At 45.8% G+C, this 22,489-nt stretch overlaps 1 protein-coding gene across 1 annotated transcript in view; it reads left to right on the plus strand.

Annotated features, from left to right (window-relative positions):
* MLLT6 (MLLT6, PHD finger containing) overlaps positions 1-21,965 on the plus strand; it is a 360,336-nt gene extending 338,371 nt beyond the window's left edge. The window contains 2 exon segments of the mRNA XM_030220707.1: positions 11,186-11,593; positions 20,430-21,965. Of these exon segments, the coding sequence (XP_030076567.1) occupies positions 11,186-11,593; positions 20,430-20,474 (453 nt within the window). The 3' untranslated portion in view covers positions 20,475-21,965.
* The last annotated feature ends 524 nt before the right edge of the window (positions 21,966-22,489 follow it).

Raw genomic sequence — 22,489 nt, forward strand, 5'->3', positions numbered from 1 at the left:
TTGTCTAAGATACACAATGTTTAAGATATATACACAATGATTAAGCTATATACCTAAAAAGAAACAAGACCTATCTAGTTAAAAAGAAACAATCATTACATCACTGGTCCCTACTTCCAATCAAAGCTAGGAGTCTCTTGACCAGGAAAAGAATCAGTCATACATCATAATATACATACATCACTGGTCCTTAATCTCTACATTCAGGCTCTTATCATCAGCTGGGGGGGGCCCCGCTCAAAGCAAAAGCCAGGAGTTTCTTTGGCCAGGAAATATAGTACTCTGCGCAGTATGTACATTACTCACAGACGAGCTCCCAATTTCACTGGCAGAAATACCCCTTTTTATTAGGCTTAGAACTCATGTTCAGAGCTAAGGAAAATTACAGAATGTGGGAATGTGGTCACATGTTTCTCAGTCCAGGTGGCCAGTCTGTCACGCTTTCCAAAGCAGGAAACTTGGTTGTGAGCCCTTGGGCGACTGCCGAGGAGCGGCAGTGGCAGGCAAAACCACCCCACACCGGAGACTAGGCAGAACAGGACTGGACCCCAGACTGGAGATGCAGCAGAGGCAAAGAAGCAGGACTAAAGCAGAGCAGGTACCCTTAAACTTCACCAGCACTTGGCCACTTTTCACCCGGAGTTGAGCTCCTGGCTGCAGGTGGCCGGCAGGACTTACTGGGCAAGGCAGGACTGGATACCCACTAGGCTAAACCAGGACTGAGGGTCAGAGGGGAAAGGAACATACAGGGGCAGCAGGGCAAGGAAGGAAAAGCTAAAGGGCAGGACTGAAGGCTGCAAGCAGCCACTAAAACAGGGAACAAAACACTGATGATAAGACACAGAACTGAAAGCTGCAGAACAGCCACTAAAGACACAAACAAACAAGGACTAGACACACAACAGAAGAGTAAATCAAAGGACAAGCCGGGTCAGGGCAGGCAGCAGGCAGTAGAAAAAACCAGGAAACAAGCCGGGTCTGGGCAGCCAGCAGAATCAGGCAAGAAACTAAAACAAGAAACAAGACTAGGCAGAAGTGCACAGAGCACCAACATACCAGGGACCGTAGACGATGCAAAGGCAGAGAGATTCCAAATGGCTAAGCAGCAGCTGCTGCAGCAATCACCAGACCACTATGGGAGCTGTGCAGGGTCAAACAAGACAGACAAATCTGGAAGCCTGGAAGATCCGGACTGGGCTGGGCTAAAGTCTGGAACGGGTGATAGTCCATAGCAGCCACCGGTTCTGGCCACCAGAGGGCGAGGTGAGCACAGACGTAACACAGTCTGAACTCGAAACAGGCTCCACCTCTCCCTTCACATACCAGATTAATTAGAGCCGTGTCTTATTTTCTTACACATTCCAAATCATTTTCACACAAAGCGAATGATACATACCTGTAGCAGGTGTTCTCCGAGGACAGCAGGCTGATTGTTCTCACGACTGGGTTGACGTCCACGGCAGCCCCCACCAACCGGAACAAAACTTTGCGGGCGGTCCCGCACGCAGGGCACGCCCATCGTGCATGCACGGCCGTCTTCCCGCCCGTGCATGACCGTTCCCGCTCAGTTGAATGACAAGCAAAAATTATGAAACGCAACTCCAAAGGGGAGGAGGGAGGGTAGGTGAGAACAATCAGCCTGCTGTCCTCGGAGAACACCTGCTACAGGTATGTATCATTCGCTTTCTCCGAGGACAAGCAGGCTGCTTGTTCTCACGACTGGGGTATCCCTAGCTCTCAGGCTCACTCAAAACAAGAACCCAGGTCAATTGAACCTCGCAACAGCGAGGGTATAACAGAAATTGACCTACGAAGAACAACTAACTGAGAGTGCAGCCTGACCAGAATAAATTCGGGTCCTGGAGGGTGGAGTTGGATTTAAACCCCAAACAGATTCTGCAGCACCGACTGCCCGAACCAACTGTCGCATCGGGTATCCTGCTGGAGGCAGTAATGTGATGTGAATGTGTGGACAGATGACCACGTTGCAGCCTTGCAAATCTCTTCAATAGTGGCTGACTTCAAGTGGGCCACCGACGCTGCCATGGCTCTGACACTGTGAGCCGTGACATAACCCTCAAGAGTCAGCCCAGCCTGGACATAAGTGAAGGAAATGCAATCTGCTAGCCAATTGGAGATGGTGCGTTTCCCGACAGCGACCCCTTTCCTACTGGGGTCGAAAGAAACAAACAATTGGGCAAAGACTGTCTGTGGGGCTGTGTCCGCTCCAAGTAGAAGGCCAATGCTCTTTTGCAGTCCAATGTGTGCAACTGATGTTCAGCAGGGCGGGTATGTGGTCTGGGAAAGAAAGTTGGCAAGACAATTGACTGGTTAAGATGGAACTCCGACACCACCTTTGGCAGGAACTTAGGGTGAGTACGGAGCACTACTCTGTTATGATGAAATTTTGTATACGGAGCATGAGCTACCAGGGCCTGAAGCTCACTGACCCTACGAGCTGAAGTAACTGCCACCAAGAAAATGACCTTCCAGGTCAAGTACTTCAGATGGCAGGTATTCAGTGGCTCAAAAGGAGGTTTCATCAGCTGGGTGAGGACGACGTTGAGATCCCATGACATTGCAGGACGCTTGACAGGGGGCTTTGACAAAAGCAAGCCTCTCATGAATCGAACGACTAAAGGCTCTCCAGAGATGGCTTTACCCTCCACACGATAATGGTAAGCACTAATCGCACTAAGGTGATTCCTTACTGAGTTGGTCTTGAGGCCAGACTCCGATAAGTGCAGAAGGTATTCAAGCAGGTTCTGTGCAGGACAAGAACGAGGTTCTAGGGCCTTGCTCTCACACCAAACGACAAACCTCCTCCACTTGAAAAAGTAACTCTTTAGTGGAATCCTTCCTAGAGGCAAGCAAGACACGGGAGACACCCTCAGACAGACCCAACAAAGCGAAGTCTACGCCCTCAACATCCAGACCGTGAGAGCCAGAGACTGAAGGTTGGGGTGAAGCAACGCTCCGTCGTTCTGCGAAATGAGAGTCGGAAAACACTCCAATCTCCACGGTTCGTCGGAGGACAACTCCAGAAGAAGAGGGAACCAGATCTGACGGGGCCAAAAGGGCGCTATCAGAATCATGGTGCCGTGGTATTGCTTGAGCTTCAGTAAGGTCTTCCCCACCAAAGGTATGGGAGGATAAGCATACAGGAGGCCGGTCCCCCAATGGAGGAGAAAGGCATCCGACGCTAGCCTGCCGTGTGTCTGTAGTCTGGAACAGAACAGAGGCAGCTTGTGGTTGGTCTGAGAGGCGAAAAGGTCCACCGAGGGGGTGCCCCACTCTCGGAAGATCTTGCGTACCACTCTGGAATGGAGCGACCACTCGTGCGGTTTCATGACTCTGCTCAGTCTGTCGGCCAGACTGTTGTTTACGCCTGCCAGGTATGTGGCTTGGAGGAGCATGCCGAACTGGGAGGCCCAATGCCATATCCCGACGGCTTCCTGACACAGGGAGCGAGATCCGGTGCCCCCCTGCTTGTTAATGTAATACATTGCAACCTGATTGTCTGTCCAAATTTGGATAATTTGACAGGACAGCCGATCTCTGAAAGCCTTCAGTGCGTTCCAGACCGCTCGGAGCTCCAGGAGGTTGATCTGAAGATCCTTTTCCTGGAGGAACCACAGTCCTTGGGTGTGAAGCCCATCGACATGAGCCCCCCAGCCCAGGAGAGACGCATCCGTCGTTAGCACTTTCGTGGGCTGTGGAATTTGGAATGGGCGTCCCAAGGTCAAATTGGTCCGAATGGTCCACCAGTGCAGTGAATTGCGGCAGCTGGTGGAGAGACGGATGACATCTTCTAGATTTCCGGTGGCTTGATACCACTGGGAAGCTAGGGTCCATTGAGCAGATCTCATGTGAAGACGAGCCATGGGAGTCACATGAACTGTAGAGGCCATATGACCCAGAAGTCTCAACATCTGCCGAGCTGTGATCTGCTGAGACGCTCTGGTCTGGGAAGCCAGGGACAGGAGGTTGTTGGCCCTCGCTTCCGGAAGGAAGGCCTGAGCCGTCTGAGTATTCAGCAGAGCTCCTATGAATTCCAGAGATTGGGCAGGCTGGAGATGGGACTTTGGGTAATTTATCACAAACCCCAGCAGCTCCAGGAGGCGAATAGTGCACTGCATGGACCGGAGAGCTCCCGCCTCCGAGGTGTTCTTGACCAGCCAATCGTCGAGATATGGGAACACGTGCACTCCCAGCTTGCGTAGATACGCCGCTACCACCACGAGGCACTTCGTGAACACCCGTGGGGCAGAGGCGAGCCCAAAGGGCAGCACACAATACTGAAAGTGCCGTGTGCCCAGGCGGAATCTGAGATACTGTCTGTGAGCTGGCAGTATCGGGATGTGAGTGTATGTGTCCTTTAAATCCAGGGAACATAGCCAATCGTTTTTCTGAATCATGGGCAGAAGGGTGCCCAAGGAAAGCATCCTGAACTTTTCTTTGACCAGGAATTTGTTCAGGCCTCTCAGGTCTAGGATGGGACACATCCCCCCTGTTTTCTTTTCCACAAGGAACTACCTGGAATAGAATCCCTGCCCTTCCTGCCCGGGTGGTACGGGCTCGACCGCATTGGCGCTGAGAAGGGCGGAGAGTTCCTCTGCAAGTACCTGCTTGTGATGGAAGCTGAAGGATTGAGCTCCCGGAGGACAATTTGGTGGAAGGGAGGCCAAATTCAGGGCGTATCTGCACCGCACTATTTGGAGAACCCACTGATCGGAGGTTATGAGAGGCCACCTTTGGTGAAAATATTTTAACCTCCCCCCGACCGGCAGATCGTCCGGTATGGACACTTTGAAGGCGGCTATGTTCCCATGGATCCAGTCAAAAGCCGTCCCCGGCTTTTGCTGTGGAGGCGCAGGGGGCTGCTTAGGCGCACGCTGTTGACGAGAACGAGCGCGCTGGGACTGTCCCTGTGCCTGAGGAGGCCTTCAGGCCGGCTGGGTGTACCTACGCTTGTTAAAGGCATAGGGCGCAGCCTGCCGGGCCCGGGAAAAACGTCCACCTGCTGAGGTGGATGCTGAAGGCGCCCGGTGGGAGAGCTTGTCGAGGGCGGTTTCCCGCTGATGCAGTTGGTCCACCAGCTGCTCGACCTTCTCACCAAAAATAATATCCTCCCGGCAAGAATGTCGGCCAGTCTGCTGGGTGCGGTTGTCCAGGTCAGAGGCACGCAGCCATGAGAGCCTGCGCATCACTATACCTTGGGCCGCAGCACGAGATGCCACGTCACAGGTGTCATATATACCCCTGGACAGGAACTTTCTGCACACCTTCAGCTGCCTGACCACCTCCTGAAAAGGCCTGGACTGCTCCGGTGGGAGCTTGTCAACCAGGTCCGCCAGTTGCTTCACATTATTCCGCATGTGGATGCTCGTGTAGAGCTGGTAAGACTGGATGCGGGTCACGAGCATGGAAGATTGGTAGCCCTTCCTCCCAAACGAGTCCAGAGTGCGAGACTCCAGCCCCGGGGGCGCCGAGGCGGTATCCCTCGAACTCCGTGCCCTCTTGAGAGCAGAGTCCACGACCGCCAAGTCATGAGGCAATTGGGGCCGCATTAACTCTGGGTCCGAGTGGATTCTGTATTGGGACTCTGCTTTCTTGGGGATGGTGGGATTAGATAATGGTCTCAGCCAGTTCCGAAGCAGTGTCTCTTTGAGGACATTGTGCAACGGCACCGTGGCGGACTCTCTAGGTGGTGATGGATAGTCGAGGACTTCGAGCATCTCAGCCCTCGGCTCATCCACAGAGACCACAGGAAAGGGAATGCAAATAGACATGTCCCTGACGAAGGATGCAAAGGAGAGGCTCTCAGGTGGGGAGAGCTTCCTCTCTGGTGAAGGAGTGGGGTCGGAAGGAAGGCCCACAGACTCCTCTGAGGAGAAATATCTGGGGTCCTCCTCCTCCCCCCACGAGGCCTCTTCCTCGGTGTCAGACATGAGCTCATGCAGCTCAGTCCTCAACCGGGCCCGGCTCGACATCGAGGCACCGAGGCCTCAGTGTCGTCGTCGAGCGGTGGACTCCCGCGCCGGCGGGGATGAAGCTCCCTCCATTGATGTTGACGGGGACTCCACCTGCGTGGCGGTCGAGACCGGCGCCGCAAGCGGCGTCGGCGTCGAAGGCCTCGACACCGGGCTAGAGCACGCCAGCGCCTCCATCAACGGCCCCGGGGGCGCAAGCACCCCCGGCGCCGGCACAGTCTGGCGCATCAGCCCTTCCAAGATCCCCGGAAGGATGGCTCGGAGGCACTCGTCCAGGCCCGCTGTCGGGAAAGGCGAGGGTGCCGGTAGAGGCATCGGTGCCGGAAGCTGTTCGGGTCAAGGAGACTGCACCGAAGTGCTGGCACCCTGACGTGGCGGTACCTCTACTACAGAGGGGGACCTCTCCTCTCGACGCTGCCGCTTCCTCGGCGTCGACTCATTCCTGGCGCCGGGAGCCGGATGCGTCGTGGGTGACCGATGACGGTGCTTCTTCGCCTTTTTTCGGTGCCCATCATCGGCGCTCGGTGGAACCGACGAGGAGGAAGTTGATCCCCTCGGCCTCGAGGGATCGGGTCCGACAGGGTTTGGTCCCGAGGGCCCTGGGTAGAGGGAGTGACCGGGGCCGATTGCCCACTTGGCCTCTCACCCCTGCCTTCACCGGAGGACCAGAGGGCCGACGGGACCTGTGCTCCTGGGGTCGATGCCGTCGGTGTCGATTCCGTGGACATCGATACCGGTACCGAAGAACCGGCCGTCGATGCCGTCGAAGTCGACGTCGAGGGGCCGGCGCAAGTTCCAAAAAGATGGTCCCGAAGAACTTGCCTCGCTACCTGTGTCCGTTTCAGGAGACCGAGACACAAAGTACACGTCTTGGTATCGTGCTCCGGCCCGAGGCACTGGAGGCACCAAGCGTGGGTGTCGGTCTGCGAGATATGCCGGCCACACCGACCACACTTCTTAAATCCACTCGGGACCTTCGAGGACATCGATGGAAAAATCGCGTCGGCGAAGTCAAAGCCATCGATGGTGGCGGTAAAATTCACACCTCGAAAACAAATCGACCGCGTGGCCACAAGGCCGCAACGCAACGCCCCCGCTAAGAGAAGAGGGAAAAACAAAGTTAGCGTTTTTTTTTTTTTTTTTAAGAAACCAAAAAGGAAAAACGACGAATCAACGAAAAAGAAGAAAATTTGCGGCGAAAGCACGATCCGGTTTCCGGGGCTGACAGAGAGAGAGACGAACGCGGCTCTCTCCAGCGCGGAAAAAGAAAGACTGAGCGGGAACGGTCGCGCACGGGCGGGAAGACGGCCGCGCATGCACGGTGGGCGTGCCCTGCGTGCGGGACCGCCCGCAAAGTTTTGTTCCGGTTGGTGGGAGCTGCCGTGGACGTCAACCCAGTCGTGAGAACATGCAGCCTGCTTGTCCTCGGAGAAACAGAATTACTTCTAATCAAAAATACAGACCCCAAGTGCACTATTGGTCAAGGCAGAGTTGAAAAACAATCTTTAAAATCTTCCATTACAAACTCCCTTAGCATTACTAATTCAAAGCTTCAATATCAGTATGTATGATTATATGAACAGTATTCTTTTAGTTTACTATACATTTTCTGATACCCCGACAACATCAAAACTGTCTGGATGGTGTCAGTTTGGTTATCTAAGAACCATTTAGTGCTCAATCCATCTAAATCCACAGCATTTGGGTAACTAGTCAGCCATTGTCTCCTAACATTGGTCCTAATCTTTCTAATGTTCCGATTCCATTGGTTGACTCACTCAATATCTGGGGTTATTATTGATTCACACCTTTCCTTTACTCAACAAGTTTCCAATATAATAAAATCTGGATTTTTTTTTTTCATTCTTTGCCAATTGAAATCCATAAAAGATATTTAGATCTTTCAACCTTACACACTCTGGTACTTGCATTACTAATGTCACACTTAGATTATTGCAACACCATTTATGCTAGCATTTCTCCAGCTAATTTTAAAAAATTACAAACTCTTCAAAATACAGCTTCTCATCTTCTGTGTAATGCAAAAAAGCAGGATCGTGTCTCCCAACTTCTGATTTGTCTGCATTGGTTACCGATTGTCTTCCATAATAAGTTCAAGTATGCTACTCACTTTCAAAGCACTTCACACCTGGACATCCTGCTACCTAGCAAACTAATAATTCTGTACGTTTCTGCCCATGTTCTTCATTCTCTTAATGATTACCATTTAGTTATACTCAACCTTTCTGCTGCTTGGCTTGAATCAACTCATCATAGTGAATTTTATTTTTTAGCGCGATCAGAAAGGAATTATCTTCCCCTATATCTCTGATCTGAGCTGTCTTTTAAAAAAAAAAAAAGCTAAGGTGAAAAATTGAGATTTTTAACTACGCTCAAAGGGCCCCGTTTACTAAGCCACGCTAGAGGCATGTTAGTGCTTTTAACGCGTGCTAACTGTGTAGGCACCCACAATATTCCTATGGGCGCCTACATAGTGTGTTCTAATTTTGTGCACGTGCTAAAAATGCTAGTGCACCTTAATAAAGAGGGCCCTAAATTTTTATAACATAGCATTTGGTTAAATATAAGGGTACCACCCCTGTCATAGGACTGTACTGTTTTTAGTTGTATTTTATATGTTTAAAACCTATCAGTATAATTGACATTACTTTCATCTTCTGTTATTTTAGCAATCAACTGGTCTTACACTGTAGAGTCCCAGCTGCTATATATAGGAATATAATATGTGATATGATGATTACTAGACTTGCAAGTGTAAACAAGGCTACAACTCCCCAAAGACCAACCAGATCAGTGCAGTAGATTTATGATGATGGGATACTGTCAGAAAGGCCATGAGGACATCGAAAGCTTGATATTCAGGCAACATACATGTTTGTGCTTATCCATTCAAAGTTATGGGGCGCAGAGGAAGAAGACAACAGTCCACTAGAGACAGTCATGCTCAGTGGCTGGACAGCTAGAATATATCTTTACAGAGTAGACAGGAATAATTCAAATTAACATAACGCAACTATACAACATGTATTCTCTATATCTTAACTGTTTTTGCTAATTATTCATGTGTTGTATCTTTTAACTTTTGTAATTCATGGAAGCCACATTGTGTCTGCATTTGTAGGAAAATGTGGGGTAGAAATGAACTGTAAATAAATAAATAAATTATCTTGATTTCCAGTTTCATGATCCTAATTGTTCAAGCTTTCTTAGTCATGAATGAAGTTTAACCTATTACCTTTAGCTCTTATCATAGGACGAACTTTCCTCTTGTAACCTAACCTAATTTGTCCCTTTACCACAACTATGCATTTCTCCTATCCGGAACTGGTAATCACCACTTACGGAATTATGTAAGCCACATTGAGCCTGCAAATAGGTGGGGAAATGTGGGATACAAATGTTATAAATAAATAAATAACCAGGCAGTTTGGTTATAGACCAGTTTATTTTGCTTCCATCATCCACTATATTACTGTAAGCAAAATATTGCCTCCTTCATAGAGAACAGTAATCAGAATTGATTATTCTGACTGAAACAGAAAATTTAAAAGCTACTACGCACACTATGCCTTTCCCAGATTTTACTGTAGGTTGAATTGGTGATATCTCTGTTCCTTTACTGCATGAGTTATAATTGACCTACTTGTTCAAGTTTGCATAATTAGGTTTACTCAAAAATTGTAATGAGAGAAATAGGTATGGATTGGGAATTTATACCTTCCAGAGCCTAACATAATTGATAAGAAAGTATACACTGTCCTAGAATTTACTGCTTATTTCACTCCGCTGAAAATCAGAAATGAAGCTGAATCCTTTGCCCATTTCTTTTATGTCCAAGTTTATTTATTCAATTTTCAATATGGGACAAATATAAAAGATATCAAATTAATATCTAATTTAGATTGAAGTGGAGGCCAAACTATACAGCTCAGAGCATGTAGTTTGTATAATGATTTGCTCTAGAGCTCTGCTCTCGATATGCCTTAGGGTTTGTTTGGGGGGGCTGAGGCTAAAATGTTCATCCAGCTCCTTTGGACCTCCAGCACTATCTGAGCTGGCTTTTTTTTTTATTTTTACTGAAAATTTTCAGAATACATCATAAACATAAACAAGAAACAACATTAATTAACATCTGTGCAATGATGATACACTGGAAAAATTAATAAGTAGCATATTGTTTCTACAGAGGCTATGATGATACAAGTCTTCATGCACAACTACCTGGGGTTTTCCCCCCATTTTAAACCCCTTTCTAATTAGCTTAATTGTCAGAGTGACAAGCCTTTGGTTGAGAAGTTCACCTTCAAATCCAGCAGAAGTACACTTAATTAGTCAGAAGGTGTTGCAGTCACACACAGATTGAAACTCCATTCTGTCTCCAGCCCTAACTCGTGATGCTGTAAAAGTAGCCTCCAAAGCTCAGGCCAGCCTGAGAAGTAGTAGTTTAGCTCAAGAATGAAATCCAGGTCTCCCCCTAGGCAGTGCAAAGTGCTCTCACTAAAGCTAGAAAACCAGACTCAAATTATCTTAAAACTATTTTGCTGCAGGTAGGTTTTTAAAAGAGAATATAATCAGATCTATTATTTCTAACTAATATTGGACAATAAGTATGTTTTCAATGAAATGATTTGACTATACACCGTATTGGCCTTGAAGAAGCCAACCAGATGATCAATGTGGAATAATGAATTAGACAAGTAATATCTGGGGATAATCAGGTTAATACCACGTTTTTTTTCTGTTTACTGTTTAATTGATCTCCTTGTCTCGTTTCACTCTCCCTATTTAGTGGTCTAAGGAAGAGAATAGAATTACCTGACTAAAATAATTCCTATATATTACTTTCTCTGTATTTCTGGCAAGTTGTTTTATCGCTTGTAAAATTTTAAATGGTTATAAATAAAAAATATAAAACTATTTTGCTGCAGGTTAAAAAAAAATAGAACCATAAATGAAGAGAGAGGAAATGGGAAGTCTCAGTGGCCTTAAAGCTTTTTGTAGACTCTTATTGACAACTTCAGTATGCTACTGCATTAATCTGTTATTAAGGAGAAGTGGATGTGGGTGGAAAGTAGGATCTGCTTGATAGAATTTCTGCAGAATCAAAGTGTTGGTGATAAAATAAGGAATTTTTCAGTTACAATACAAGCTGTTTTATCTCCCCACCATAGGAACAGCAGAACTTAGTGTATCAGATGGTGCAGCAAATCCAACAGAGACGGGAATTACAGAGACTGCAGCTAGCTGGAGCCTCCCAGCTGCCCATGGCTAACCTCCTTACAGCCACCACCACAGCTCTTCTGCATGGCACTAACCTATTGACTTCATCCAATGCCACACCTCTTCACACAGGCAACAGTCTGATAACATCAATCTCCCCCCAGCTTAATCCTAGCAATAATCTGATGGCATCTTCAACAGCCCCACCTCTCCTCCCTGGGACTAATTTAATAACATCTGTCAATGCTGGAAATTCCTTGATGACAGCAGCAGCAGTGTCCGCTGGTCCACCTATTCTTAAAGCACAGACAAACCCATTCTTCAGTCTGCAAGCTGAAAGCAGTACACAGAAAGGAACGGTAGGTATAAAGGATCAGGTTTTCTTTTCTCAGAAACAGGATCACAAGTGGGCATCGTACAAAAGAGAAAAAAAAAAAGATGAGTCCTCCATTGAACAGCTGCTATGGGAAGTTCTTGGTGGCAAAGGGCCCAATAGACTGGGAATTAGCTGGGCTGACTCCCGCGGTCGGTGCTGAGCCCGGATATTCAATTCCAGGCCATTTCCAGTGACCAGCATTTAATATCCGGGTGTTTTTTTGGCCGGTTTCAATTTAACTGACCAAACCAATATTCAGCACTGGTCAGTTAAAACTGGAGAAAGGATAGGCCTGCTATTTCAGCGGCCAAATCTGGCTGCAAAACCTAGCTGACAATGTGCTGAATATTAGCGGATAGCCGGTTATATCGCACAGCGCTAACCAGCAATATTCAGCAGGAGATAACCAGTGATCTCCCACTGAATATCTCCAGATAGCTAGATAAGTGCCATTTAACTGGCCAGGAGCCATTCCTGGCCGGTAAATGGTTTTAAATATCTGGTGTAAAATATCCAGAGTTGCCCAGTTCCTGCACACACTGAATTATAGTCAGGTGCCTGCTCTCCAGCAGCTTTGGTAAAGGCTGAAAAATCCAGCTTACTGCAGAAAGAGCTACTCCCCACAGAACAGTCATGAGAAAGACAGGAACTGGATTAACATGAAAGCAGTGACTGCAGCAGCATAACTCTCTTTTTCTCAACTCCTTCCCCACCCACATCTCCTCCCATTCAGCTTGGGGCTAGACACTGACAGCACAGCACCTTGGGTTATGTTCACCTCCTCTGCCACTAGAAGCTGGTGCTTCACTTTGAACCATATAGCTATGTGGTGACCTATGCAGTCTAAAGCAAGATACCAGTCTAATTAGGAGTAGAAGATGGCCTGGGGCTTGAAACTACCACTGTCATTATCCTAGCTCTAAGCTAAGATAGGAAGATGAGTGAGATGATCAAGGGAGTGCAATAAGGTAAAGGGAAGATGTACAAGGAGAAATTAAGAGGATTGGAATGTGTACAGGGGGAAAATGTGTGAAAAGATTGGGGAGGGAAGGATACAAAGGATGTGGAAAAATGAGGGTTCTCGAGTGTAGGGTGTAAGTAAGAAAAGGGATCAGGAGAAAGAGTGTAAGAGTGAAATACTCCTTCTTTCATTTTGCTCCCCTTAATCCTCTTTTCTCTCCTCATGGTTGTCCTCTGTCTGGTCCCTGATTTCTTCTCATCTCCTAGATTCCCCTCCCTTTCCTTCATTTCTCTACTTCCAGTACCATTCATTATGCCCCCCCCCCCCCTTTAAAAATATATGCACAAGAAATTTAAAAAAATATATTTTTATAAGGTAAGGAAAAGTTAGGTTTTACCTCCTAATTTTCTTTTCTTTAGTCCCTTCAGACTGGTCCAGACACTTGGATTATGCATTTTTTCCAGCAGATAGAGACCGGGAACTCTGACTTCAGAGAATCTTATATCTACCTTGTGCAGTCCTAATGCAGACTTAATTTCCATACCAAAGCAAGATGAGGAACTAAACCCCATCTAACAGATTAACATATGCCAACTATATACAATTCATTTACAAATGACACACCTTCCAACAGAGGAGCACACACTCACAGTAGAAAAACTTGAAGAAAATACAATAACCAAAATAAACTAGGAAGCTCCAATCTCTCCATAGTACTGCCTTCACACTGTACACCAACGCAAACACCTTCCACACTGAAAACTGTTAGATAAGAAATACAGGGTGGGTTTGGAATGATCTGTAGGGACTAAAGGAAAGAAAATTAACAGGTAAAATCTAATTTTTTCTTCCTTAGCATCCCTCCAGACTGGTCCAGACACTTGGGAAGTACCAAATTAGTACACTATGGGCAGGCTCCCACAAGGGCTGCATGTTACCTAACCTGAACATCGTGTCAATAGTGTTTCATAAAGGAATGCAAAGATGACCAAACCGCCACCTTACATATGTTCTGTGGGAGAATAAGGCAACTCTCTGCCCATGACCCTTGGTTAAATGGGCCCTAAGCACCTCTGGTACAGGACAGCCTTTGAGTATAGAAGCTGAAGCAATCACCTGTTTGAGCCATGAGCTATCATGGCCTTTGAAACCATCTGTCCTCTCTTCTGTCCCCCAAAGAGCACAAACAAATGATCTGATTGATGAAATTCATTCTTCTGATGTACTCCCCAAAGGGTCCTGTCAATATCCAACTTTTGCAGCTGCTTCTGCTCTGAGTCTCTTTTTGCATCTCCTGACACTGGAACAGAAGTTGACTGATTAACATGGAAGGCAGCTATCACCTTTGGAAGGAAGGACAGAGCTCTTTCATTGGAAAACACCAGAAAGGGTTCCCAGCAAGATGGTGCTTGCAACTCCAACACTCTTTACTGAATTTCAGGGATAGTCCTTTGCTGGTTTTCTTCATTCCTAGGAAATCAAACTTATACTGTTTCTCTTCCTCACTCACAATCCTGTTTTTCAGTTACAGTGTGGTGTACCTCAGGGGTCTGTGTTAGCACCATTGTTACTCAATATTTTTCTTAGTCCTCTGGCAACATTTATTCAGGACCATAGCATTTTACTACACAGATGACATTTTTCTGATTCATTACACTTATTGTCGTCTTTCTGACATTTCCCATTTTCAAATAGGCCTTAATGCAACTTCTGCATGGCTTCACAAAAATCATTTAATTCTCAACTCTTCCAAGACAACAGCCTGCTGGATCACGGGTAGTACTCAATCTCCATCCTTATTCCTGCTGATCCATGGGCCGCCTATAAAACTGGTCCCACATTTCAAACACGTGGGTGTCGTCATCAACCATAATCTAACTTTCGAGCCTTGGGTAGCAGTATTGGTAAAGTCCTGTTTTTTCGCCCTCAGACAATAGCATGCATTATGTTCATTTCTTGATCAGTTGTCACAGATGACCCTATTATATGCTCTTTTTCTTTAACATCTTGATTACTGTAACATTGTTTATTCTGACTTGACACAAATATTCCTTCATCATATTCAGTTGGTCCAAAATACTGCAATTAAGATTTTTGCTCATGCCCAAAACTCTAACCATGTAACTCTATTCAACAACATTGGCTACCCATGCATTCATTGGCTACCGCATCCATTATAAAATTCTCTCCCTCACCCACAAGATCCTACATAGAGGTATTTCTCCCAATCTTTCCTCTTCAGTGGATCCTTATGCTCTTCTCCATAAATGATAGTCATCTTCACATACCATCAGTCTATGCTACCAATCTAGACTCCACTAGACATTTTGCTTTCTACTGCACTGCTCCATCATTATAGAAATTCTGTCTCAGCCTCTTTTTGCATCTTGAACATTAATTTACAAAGTTCAAGACTTTGTTGATTACTTCTTTATTGAATACTCCTTTATTTAGACATGTTTTTGAGGATAGAGTAGGAAACATGGTCACTGGGAATAGTTAGATCCTATGTCTCATGCAATTGATTGGCTGCTTACTTTAAGTATGTCTGCCATCTTGGATGAGATATTAATCTGTACAGTTTTTTTTTTTCATATTCTTTTTCTCTCCTATTGTACTTTGGAGTTCCTTTTCAAACTTTTTAATTAGTATGGTCGTCACTTTGCTACGCCTCAGGAAAGGTGGTATAACAAGTATATTAAACAACAAGCCATAAACTCTCCTAGCTGAACATATTGCCACCAAAAAGACAGCCTTCAAGGTAACATCCTTTAAACAAGTGGACCTCAAAGGCTGAAAAGGAGCTTGCACCAGCTTTGACAACACCAGAGTCAAATCCAGTGGAAGCTCTACCACCACATCCAAATGGGAAGTTAGCGACTTGTCTTTCACTAGACCTCTAAAATAAGCCAAGGCTGCAAGCTGCACCTTTAGTGAGCCTAGCACTGAACCTCTGTCCAAACCATCCTGCAGGAAATGTAAAACCTCAGCTACCAAGGATCTGAAGGCCAAAATTTAGCTGTTTCAACACCAAGCCTCAAAACTCTGCCTCACATATTCCAGGGACGTTGACCATCTCCTAGACCTGAAAAGGGTAGAGATCTCTTTGCTTAAATAACCTCTTTTCCATAGCTGCACCTTCTGAAGATCCAGGCTGTAACATAGAACTGAGCCAGATATGGCATTGGCACCGGGCCCTGCACCAACAACCCATCAGTCTTTGTGGCCAGATGGGGGCTACAAGGATCACCTGCCCATCATGGATCCCTATCTGCTGAATCACATGTCCCAGCAAAAACACATTTACAGTAAGACAACCTGGGACCATGTCAGGCCCAGAGCATCAATCCCTTCAGAACCTCGATCTTTCATGTAATGGAAAAACCTGGCTGCCTTGAAGCCATCAGCTTTACTACCAATTGTTGCCAAGTTTTCAGTTTCCTGAAAAGTCTTCTGACTCAGATTTCATTCCCCTGAACTTAGAAGATTCCTGCTGAGAAAATACACTTGCACATTGTCCACCCCAGCCATGTGTGCAGTGGACAGATCAGACCAATGAATTTTCACCCAGAACACCAGACCCTCCACCTCTGTCGCAACCTGAGGGCTCTTTGTCCCTCCCTGTGAATTCACATAGGCCATAGCCATGGCATTGTTGGACAGAACTTGCACTGCCTTGCCAAGGAGCAGCTCTCGAAAGGCCAACAGTGCCAGGCAAATTGCTTGGGTTTCCAATTGGTTGATCGATCACAAGGCCTCCTTCTCCTCTGACTAGAGTCCCTGATGCACTTGACCTAAACAGTGGGTTCTCCAGCCCCTGAGACTTGCATCTGTTACTAAAGTCCAATCCAGAAGTATCAAGGCCATTCCTTGATTTGAGATCTGGAGCCACTGTTGCAGATTCCAATAAGACAGTAACACCTCCTAGAGCAATCTCATATGAGCTCTGGCCCACTGGACAGCTTCCAACATAGATGCTATGGACCCCAACACCTGAAAATAATTGCGAACCATCGGTGTGCTCTGGAATGTAAGAATCTCCAAACCTGACTCTGCAATTTCTGGGCTCTCCCCTGTTGCATATCGAACACCACACCAAGATACTCTAAAATTTGCGATGGCTCCAACTTGCTCTTGACTACCCAACCTACCTGTTCCAAAAACTGGACCACATGGAACATGACCTGAGCACTATTCTGAAAGAACTTGGCCCAAATCAACCATTCATCCAGATACAGATGAACCAGAATGCCTTCCTTGTGCAACACTGCTGCTTACCAGTACCATTATCTTGAAGAAGGTCCTGGGAGCTGTAGCTAAGCCAAAGGGAAGAACACAGAAAAAGTGCCACCCTAAAACTGTAAAACAAAGAAATCATTAATGAGCTGGAGAAATTGAGATGTGGAGGTATGCCTCCATGAGATCCAAAGACGTAAGAAATTCTCCTTTCTGTATGACCACAATGACCCACTAAAAAGTTTCCATACGAAAATGAGGCACTCTGAGGTAACTGTGTGCTCGCTTGAGATCTAAAATGGGTCAAAAGGTACCCTCCTTCTTTGAACCTACAAAATAGATGGAGTAACACCCTGCCTTACCTCGCTTATTGAAACTGGAACCACCGCCCCCCCCCCCCCCCCCCCCAGCAGCAATCTCCACAAGGATTCCTGGACCGTGAATTTTTTGTGCCTGGAATGACAAGGTGATTCCACAAAACCATCCAGCAGAGGATGCATGAACTCCAAGGCATAACCATCACGAATGACCTCTAGAACCCACTGATCTAAGGTGATCTGGGCTCACCTCTGGTAGAAGTGAGACAAATGACCTCCCACCTCCACCAGCTGATGGGTCACGACACCTTCATCATGGCCCGCAGCCAGTCCCTGGCCACCTCTGTGTGCCCCTCAAAAGGACTGAGTCCCTTGGAACTACCAAATTCTCTGTGCTCTGCTCACTCTTCCAGGATGGTACCCCTGTCAGCGGAACCTCTGCCTGCCTCTTTGGATTTATCCTCCAGCAGCTGAAGGACTTTAGCTTCTTCCAGACTCTTTACCAATTTATCCAGTTCCTCACCAAACAACATTTTGCCTTTAAAAGGAAGCCTACATAAGTTGGCTTTGGAAGCCGTATCAGTGGACCATCTGTGCAGCCACTAGAAACACCATACCTTTAGCTGAGGCCTGCAACAAATCATACATAGCATCTGCCACAAAGACCACTTCCATTTGTGCCTTACAAACATCCTAGTCTCCTAAGAATACTCCTCCAAGGGCTTCTCCAAAACTCAGCCTAACAAAAGCAAGCCCTTGCCACAAGGCTGCTACAGCCAGACACCTGCAAGCTCAAGGTGGAGATATAAAAGGCCCGCTTAAAAAGGTTTTTAATCTGTGATCTTGAGGATCCTTCAAGACTGATCCTCCTTTGACAGTTATGATAGTCCTTTTCTTGACTGCCGTGACAATCACATCCACCTCGGGGACTTAACGGACTCTTTATCCTCCTCAGGAATAGGATACAGCCTAGTTGTGGACCAATTCACCTTAAGAGCTGCCTCTGGAGAGTCCCACTATCCCGAATATCCTGAGGCATAGGAAAGGAATGAGCCAGTCTCTGAATACCTTTAATGAACAGGTCACCTCTCCTAACAGGGTTCCTCTGACACGCAGACACTATCCAAGATGGTGGTGGTTCCCACCAAAGCCGGGACCACCTCTCATTTCCTGCATCAGCTCACCACAAGTGGATTCCCTGTGCAGACCCAGGCCCTCCAAATGAACCAGGTCGGGAACAACGTGCTATCCAGCTGCAGCTCCAGAGTCCTCCAAACCGTGCTGGCCACAAGCCCTGCATTGGTGGGGCTTAAAAGCACTCACTTCCATGGGGCTTCAGACAGTGAGTTGCTTTCCCGCCCCTTCCAGGGTCAGCAAAAACCCCAGTGTCCAGCAGTAGGCATAAAACACAATTGAAAGACGATTTTCCTGATCAGATCTATACTCTGTTGTTGTTAATTTATTTGCTACAGGGATCACTCACCAGGACCCCCACCCACAAAAGAGAATGGGAAAAGATTAAAGCATACAGCACTGCTGAGCCAGGGACTCTGGGATGGGGGAGGAACCCAGCCACCTGGGTGTGATGCCCGAATGGACCCTTAGCCCACACAAATAACACCTAGGTCAAAATTCTTTAGCAAAGAAATTACTAGAAAGCACCTTTCTTCTTCTCCTTTTTTTTCTTTTTTAAAATTTGAACCCACAAAATTACTGGCCAGCCTGCCCTGGTCAAACTACACAGACCTACCCACATCTACCGGTGCCCGAAAAATACTGACTGCACATGGCAGATATAGGATTCTCTGAAGTCAAAGTTTTCTGTCTCCATCTGCTGGTAAGAGTGCCAAACCCAAGCTTCTGGACCGGCCTGGAGGGATGCTAAAGAAAATACAAATTAACATGTAAAATGCAAATATGCCACAGAATTTGAGAGAATTTGCTGCAGAATCCATCCTTAGATGGCTTACTGGGAAACCTGTGAGAAGCAAGTTGCAGTAGTCTAAGCATGAGGTGATAAGAGTGTGGATAAGGGTTTTGGTAGTGTGCTCAGAAAGGAAGAGATGAATTTTGGTGATATAGAGAAAGAAACAACAACTTATAGCAGTCTGTTGAATATATGAAGAGAAAGAGAGAGAGGAGTCAGATGAGCCCAAGGTTACGAGCTGACGAAACAGGGAAGATGAGAGTGTTATCCACAGAGATAGAGAATGGGGGAAGAGGAGAGGTGGGTTTAGGGGGAAAGGTAAGAAGCTCAGTCTTGGCCATGTTACATTTCAGATGGCGGTGAGTCATCCATGCAGCAATGTCAGACAGGTAGACTGAGACTTGAGCCTGGATTCCTGCTGAAATTTCTAATGTGGAGAGAGAGATCTGGGAGTCATCAGTGTAAAGGTGATACTGAAAACCATGAGAGGAGATCAAAGCACCAAGGAAATAAGTATAGACGGAGAAAGACAGGTCCCAAGACAGAGCTCTGAGGTACACCAATTGATAGTGGGCTAGAAGTGGAGAAGGATCCACCAGAGCATACATGAAAAGTGCAATAGGAGAGATAAGAAAAACCAAGAAAAGACAGAGCTCAAAGTCCAAGCGAGGACAGTGTATCAAGGTTATGATCTCATCTTACATGTTTATGCCTTCCAGTAATTTATGTTTTGATTTTTTTTAACAGTGGGCTAGGTTCTTGGGGGTGGGAGGGGTGATGATGTACTTCAGAATCACTATGCTGTTATAAAGAAGGAGCCTTTAACAAGTTTTGTTTGATGCACATTTGCCTCAATTACAATACACCTTCAAAATCTACAGTTTCTAATAGGAGTGACAAGTTCTTATGTTCTCTGCAATAATGTTGTGAGCCTTTCATGACAATGGGAGTCAAAGAAAAATATGGCATTAGCTGCTCCTCCAGTCAACCAGAGATGGAGCTACTGCAGAAGTAGTGTTCATGGTCCCAAAGACCATCACTCAAAAGCAGCATCTACTATCCACACTCAGGAGGCATACCAACCAGGGTCCAAATGCAGCAGTGGTTTATGACATGGATTATCACTACCAGGTCTAAGCTAGAGAGAGAAATACACCTTAAAAAAAAAACTTGGGATTGGGAGGGGAGTAATGCATAGGTGGTGGCTGGCTCCCCATTGAGCTGGAAGCCCAAATGAGCAGGAAAACTGAGGTCATTCATGAGTTGGTTCTGTTGCTCTAGGGAGGAGCCTGTCACTGCTCTGTCCAACAGGATACTTGTCTTCTTTATTTATTTATTGCCTTCTATCTTATGTTTGTATTTCTGTTTTGCTTTAAAGAGAGTGAATGAGAAGACAGCCACTATCAGTCAAGATAAAGGCTAAGGCTATACCAGAATCCAGAAGAAAGAAGTAATTGTTTAGATCCTGGAGAAAGAAAATCAACAAATCCCCTCACCAACTAAATGACAATAAAACTTTCTACAGGATACCTAGGGAAATGCGTTATAAAAACGTTCCTTTCAGTACGATGGATGCATGTGGTTTCTTCAAGGGCAAACAGGCTAACCCACAAAAGCTGACTAATTCTGGGAGAGGCTGTTGACCAATGTCTATATACTAGTGCAAAGATGTGAACATTGGCTATAAATGCATCTGTCTTGAATACTCAAGTGTAGACAATAGTTGAGGAAAAAGTAACAGATTTAGGCCATGATGTGCCAGGCAGGACCATGCATCCATGGAGCATGAGAAAAGAGCAGGTCACATTCTTGGCTGGGAAGAAAGAGCTTTTCATCTTGAACCTGTATTCAAGTTAAAAGAATATTATCTCAACTCTAAGAAAAAAAATGACTGTGAGCATCCAACAGACTTTTGCGTCCTATAGTAATGAGAGTGCTCCTGAAAAATTACCAAAAACAAATGACATTCCACACTGTGGGACTTACGTCTGTGCCATTTTGTTCCTGGTAATATGTCTGTATAGCAGCAAAGAGGTTGTAGTGCTCTCAGTGTTAATTTTCACAGCAGATGCAACCCTGATGTAATATCTCCTTAATGAAACCAAGATCAAAGACCTCATTTCAGAAACTTATATGGACTTCCATCATCCTCCTGTGGAGGCCCATCTCTAGTATAGTCCTTGGCTTCCAGATTCCAGGATTTATACTCACTGATACACGACAGTTATTGAAGAACAGTGGTGCTTGCTCATCTGGCTGGGCATTCCAGATCTAGGGTCATCAGGCCTAACAAGCAACAGCAATCTAACTGTCCAATATCTCAACGAAAAAAAGGCAACAGCAATGCATCTGGTGATAAGATTTCCATCACTTACTTCCCACTGAAAGGTGGTAAGTAACATTGGAAGTATGAGAGCCAGCTCCTGCTATTGAAGTCATATGCCTTACTATTACTGTCTGTACCTTAGCTTTTTAGGAATTTGAATATACATGGATAGTTCTCTCTAAGAGGATCCAGGGTATGTTTCCCAAGATAATGAAAAAGCTATAAATGAAGGTTGCTCTAAAAGATAGAAATTATCAGCACAACTTGAAAATATACTTTGCACAGTTCTCCAGCCTTACCAGAGACTCTTTCTTGACTTTTTCCCTAGACTGTTATATTTTAATGTTTTAACATTCAGGTAAACTGAACTCAATTCTATTTGGGGTCTGCTGCTTTAAGACAGAAAAGAAATCCTGTATGTGAAGACTGAAGCACCTGACAAAGCAGCAGATGTAAAACTGAAAATTGGAGAAACAAAAGGACTTCTATAAATATGGAGACTGCCCGCTTAAAAAGCAAAAAGGTAGAATGTCCTGAGCATTCTTTCCACATGGCCTATGAGGCTAGTGTCAGAACAGAAGCAGTCTGAGAAAGTGACAATACTGTAAAACAAGAGACCATCCTCTGTCCCCAGAACTTCACCATGTATACATATGTATGCAAGCACTGAAGCCCATCATTCCAAAGGACGCCTTTAAGATTAATTTTGTATATATATATATATTTTTTTTTTTTTGTCTGCCAGATACCAAATGTTTTTGGTTGCTTTCTTTGGTGTGTAGCAGAAGTTGGTCCCAAATATTTATTTTCCAGGAATGTCAAAAGAGGCCAGATCTTGTCCTCAAACCAGTATAAAATTGGATGTTGAGCTCAGTCCAAGTGTATATATTCTATGGCTGTCCATGAATATAGATCCCAGACCCTGTTTCATGGTGATGCAACGGATGTTGAAGTCACTCCCATGTATTCTCTATGGAGACTGAGATCCCAGACTGCTTCTTATTAAACAGCGACTAGTGTCAGGTTAAGTGAATCTCACATGTGTACACATGGAGATTCCATGCGCTTAATTTCTTTCTCTTCCTGGAAATGAAGTCCCCCTGTTTACATGC

This window comes from Microcaecilia unicolor, chromosome 12, assembly GCF_901765095.1.
Source record: "Microcaecilia unicolor chromosome 12, aMicUni1.1, whole genome shotgun sequence".
Classification (NCBI taxonomy): domain Eukaryota; kingdom Metazoa; phylum Chordata; class Amphibia; order Gymnophiona; family Siphonopidae; genus Microcaecilia; species Microcaecilia unicolor.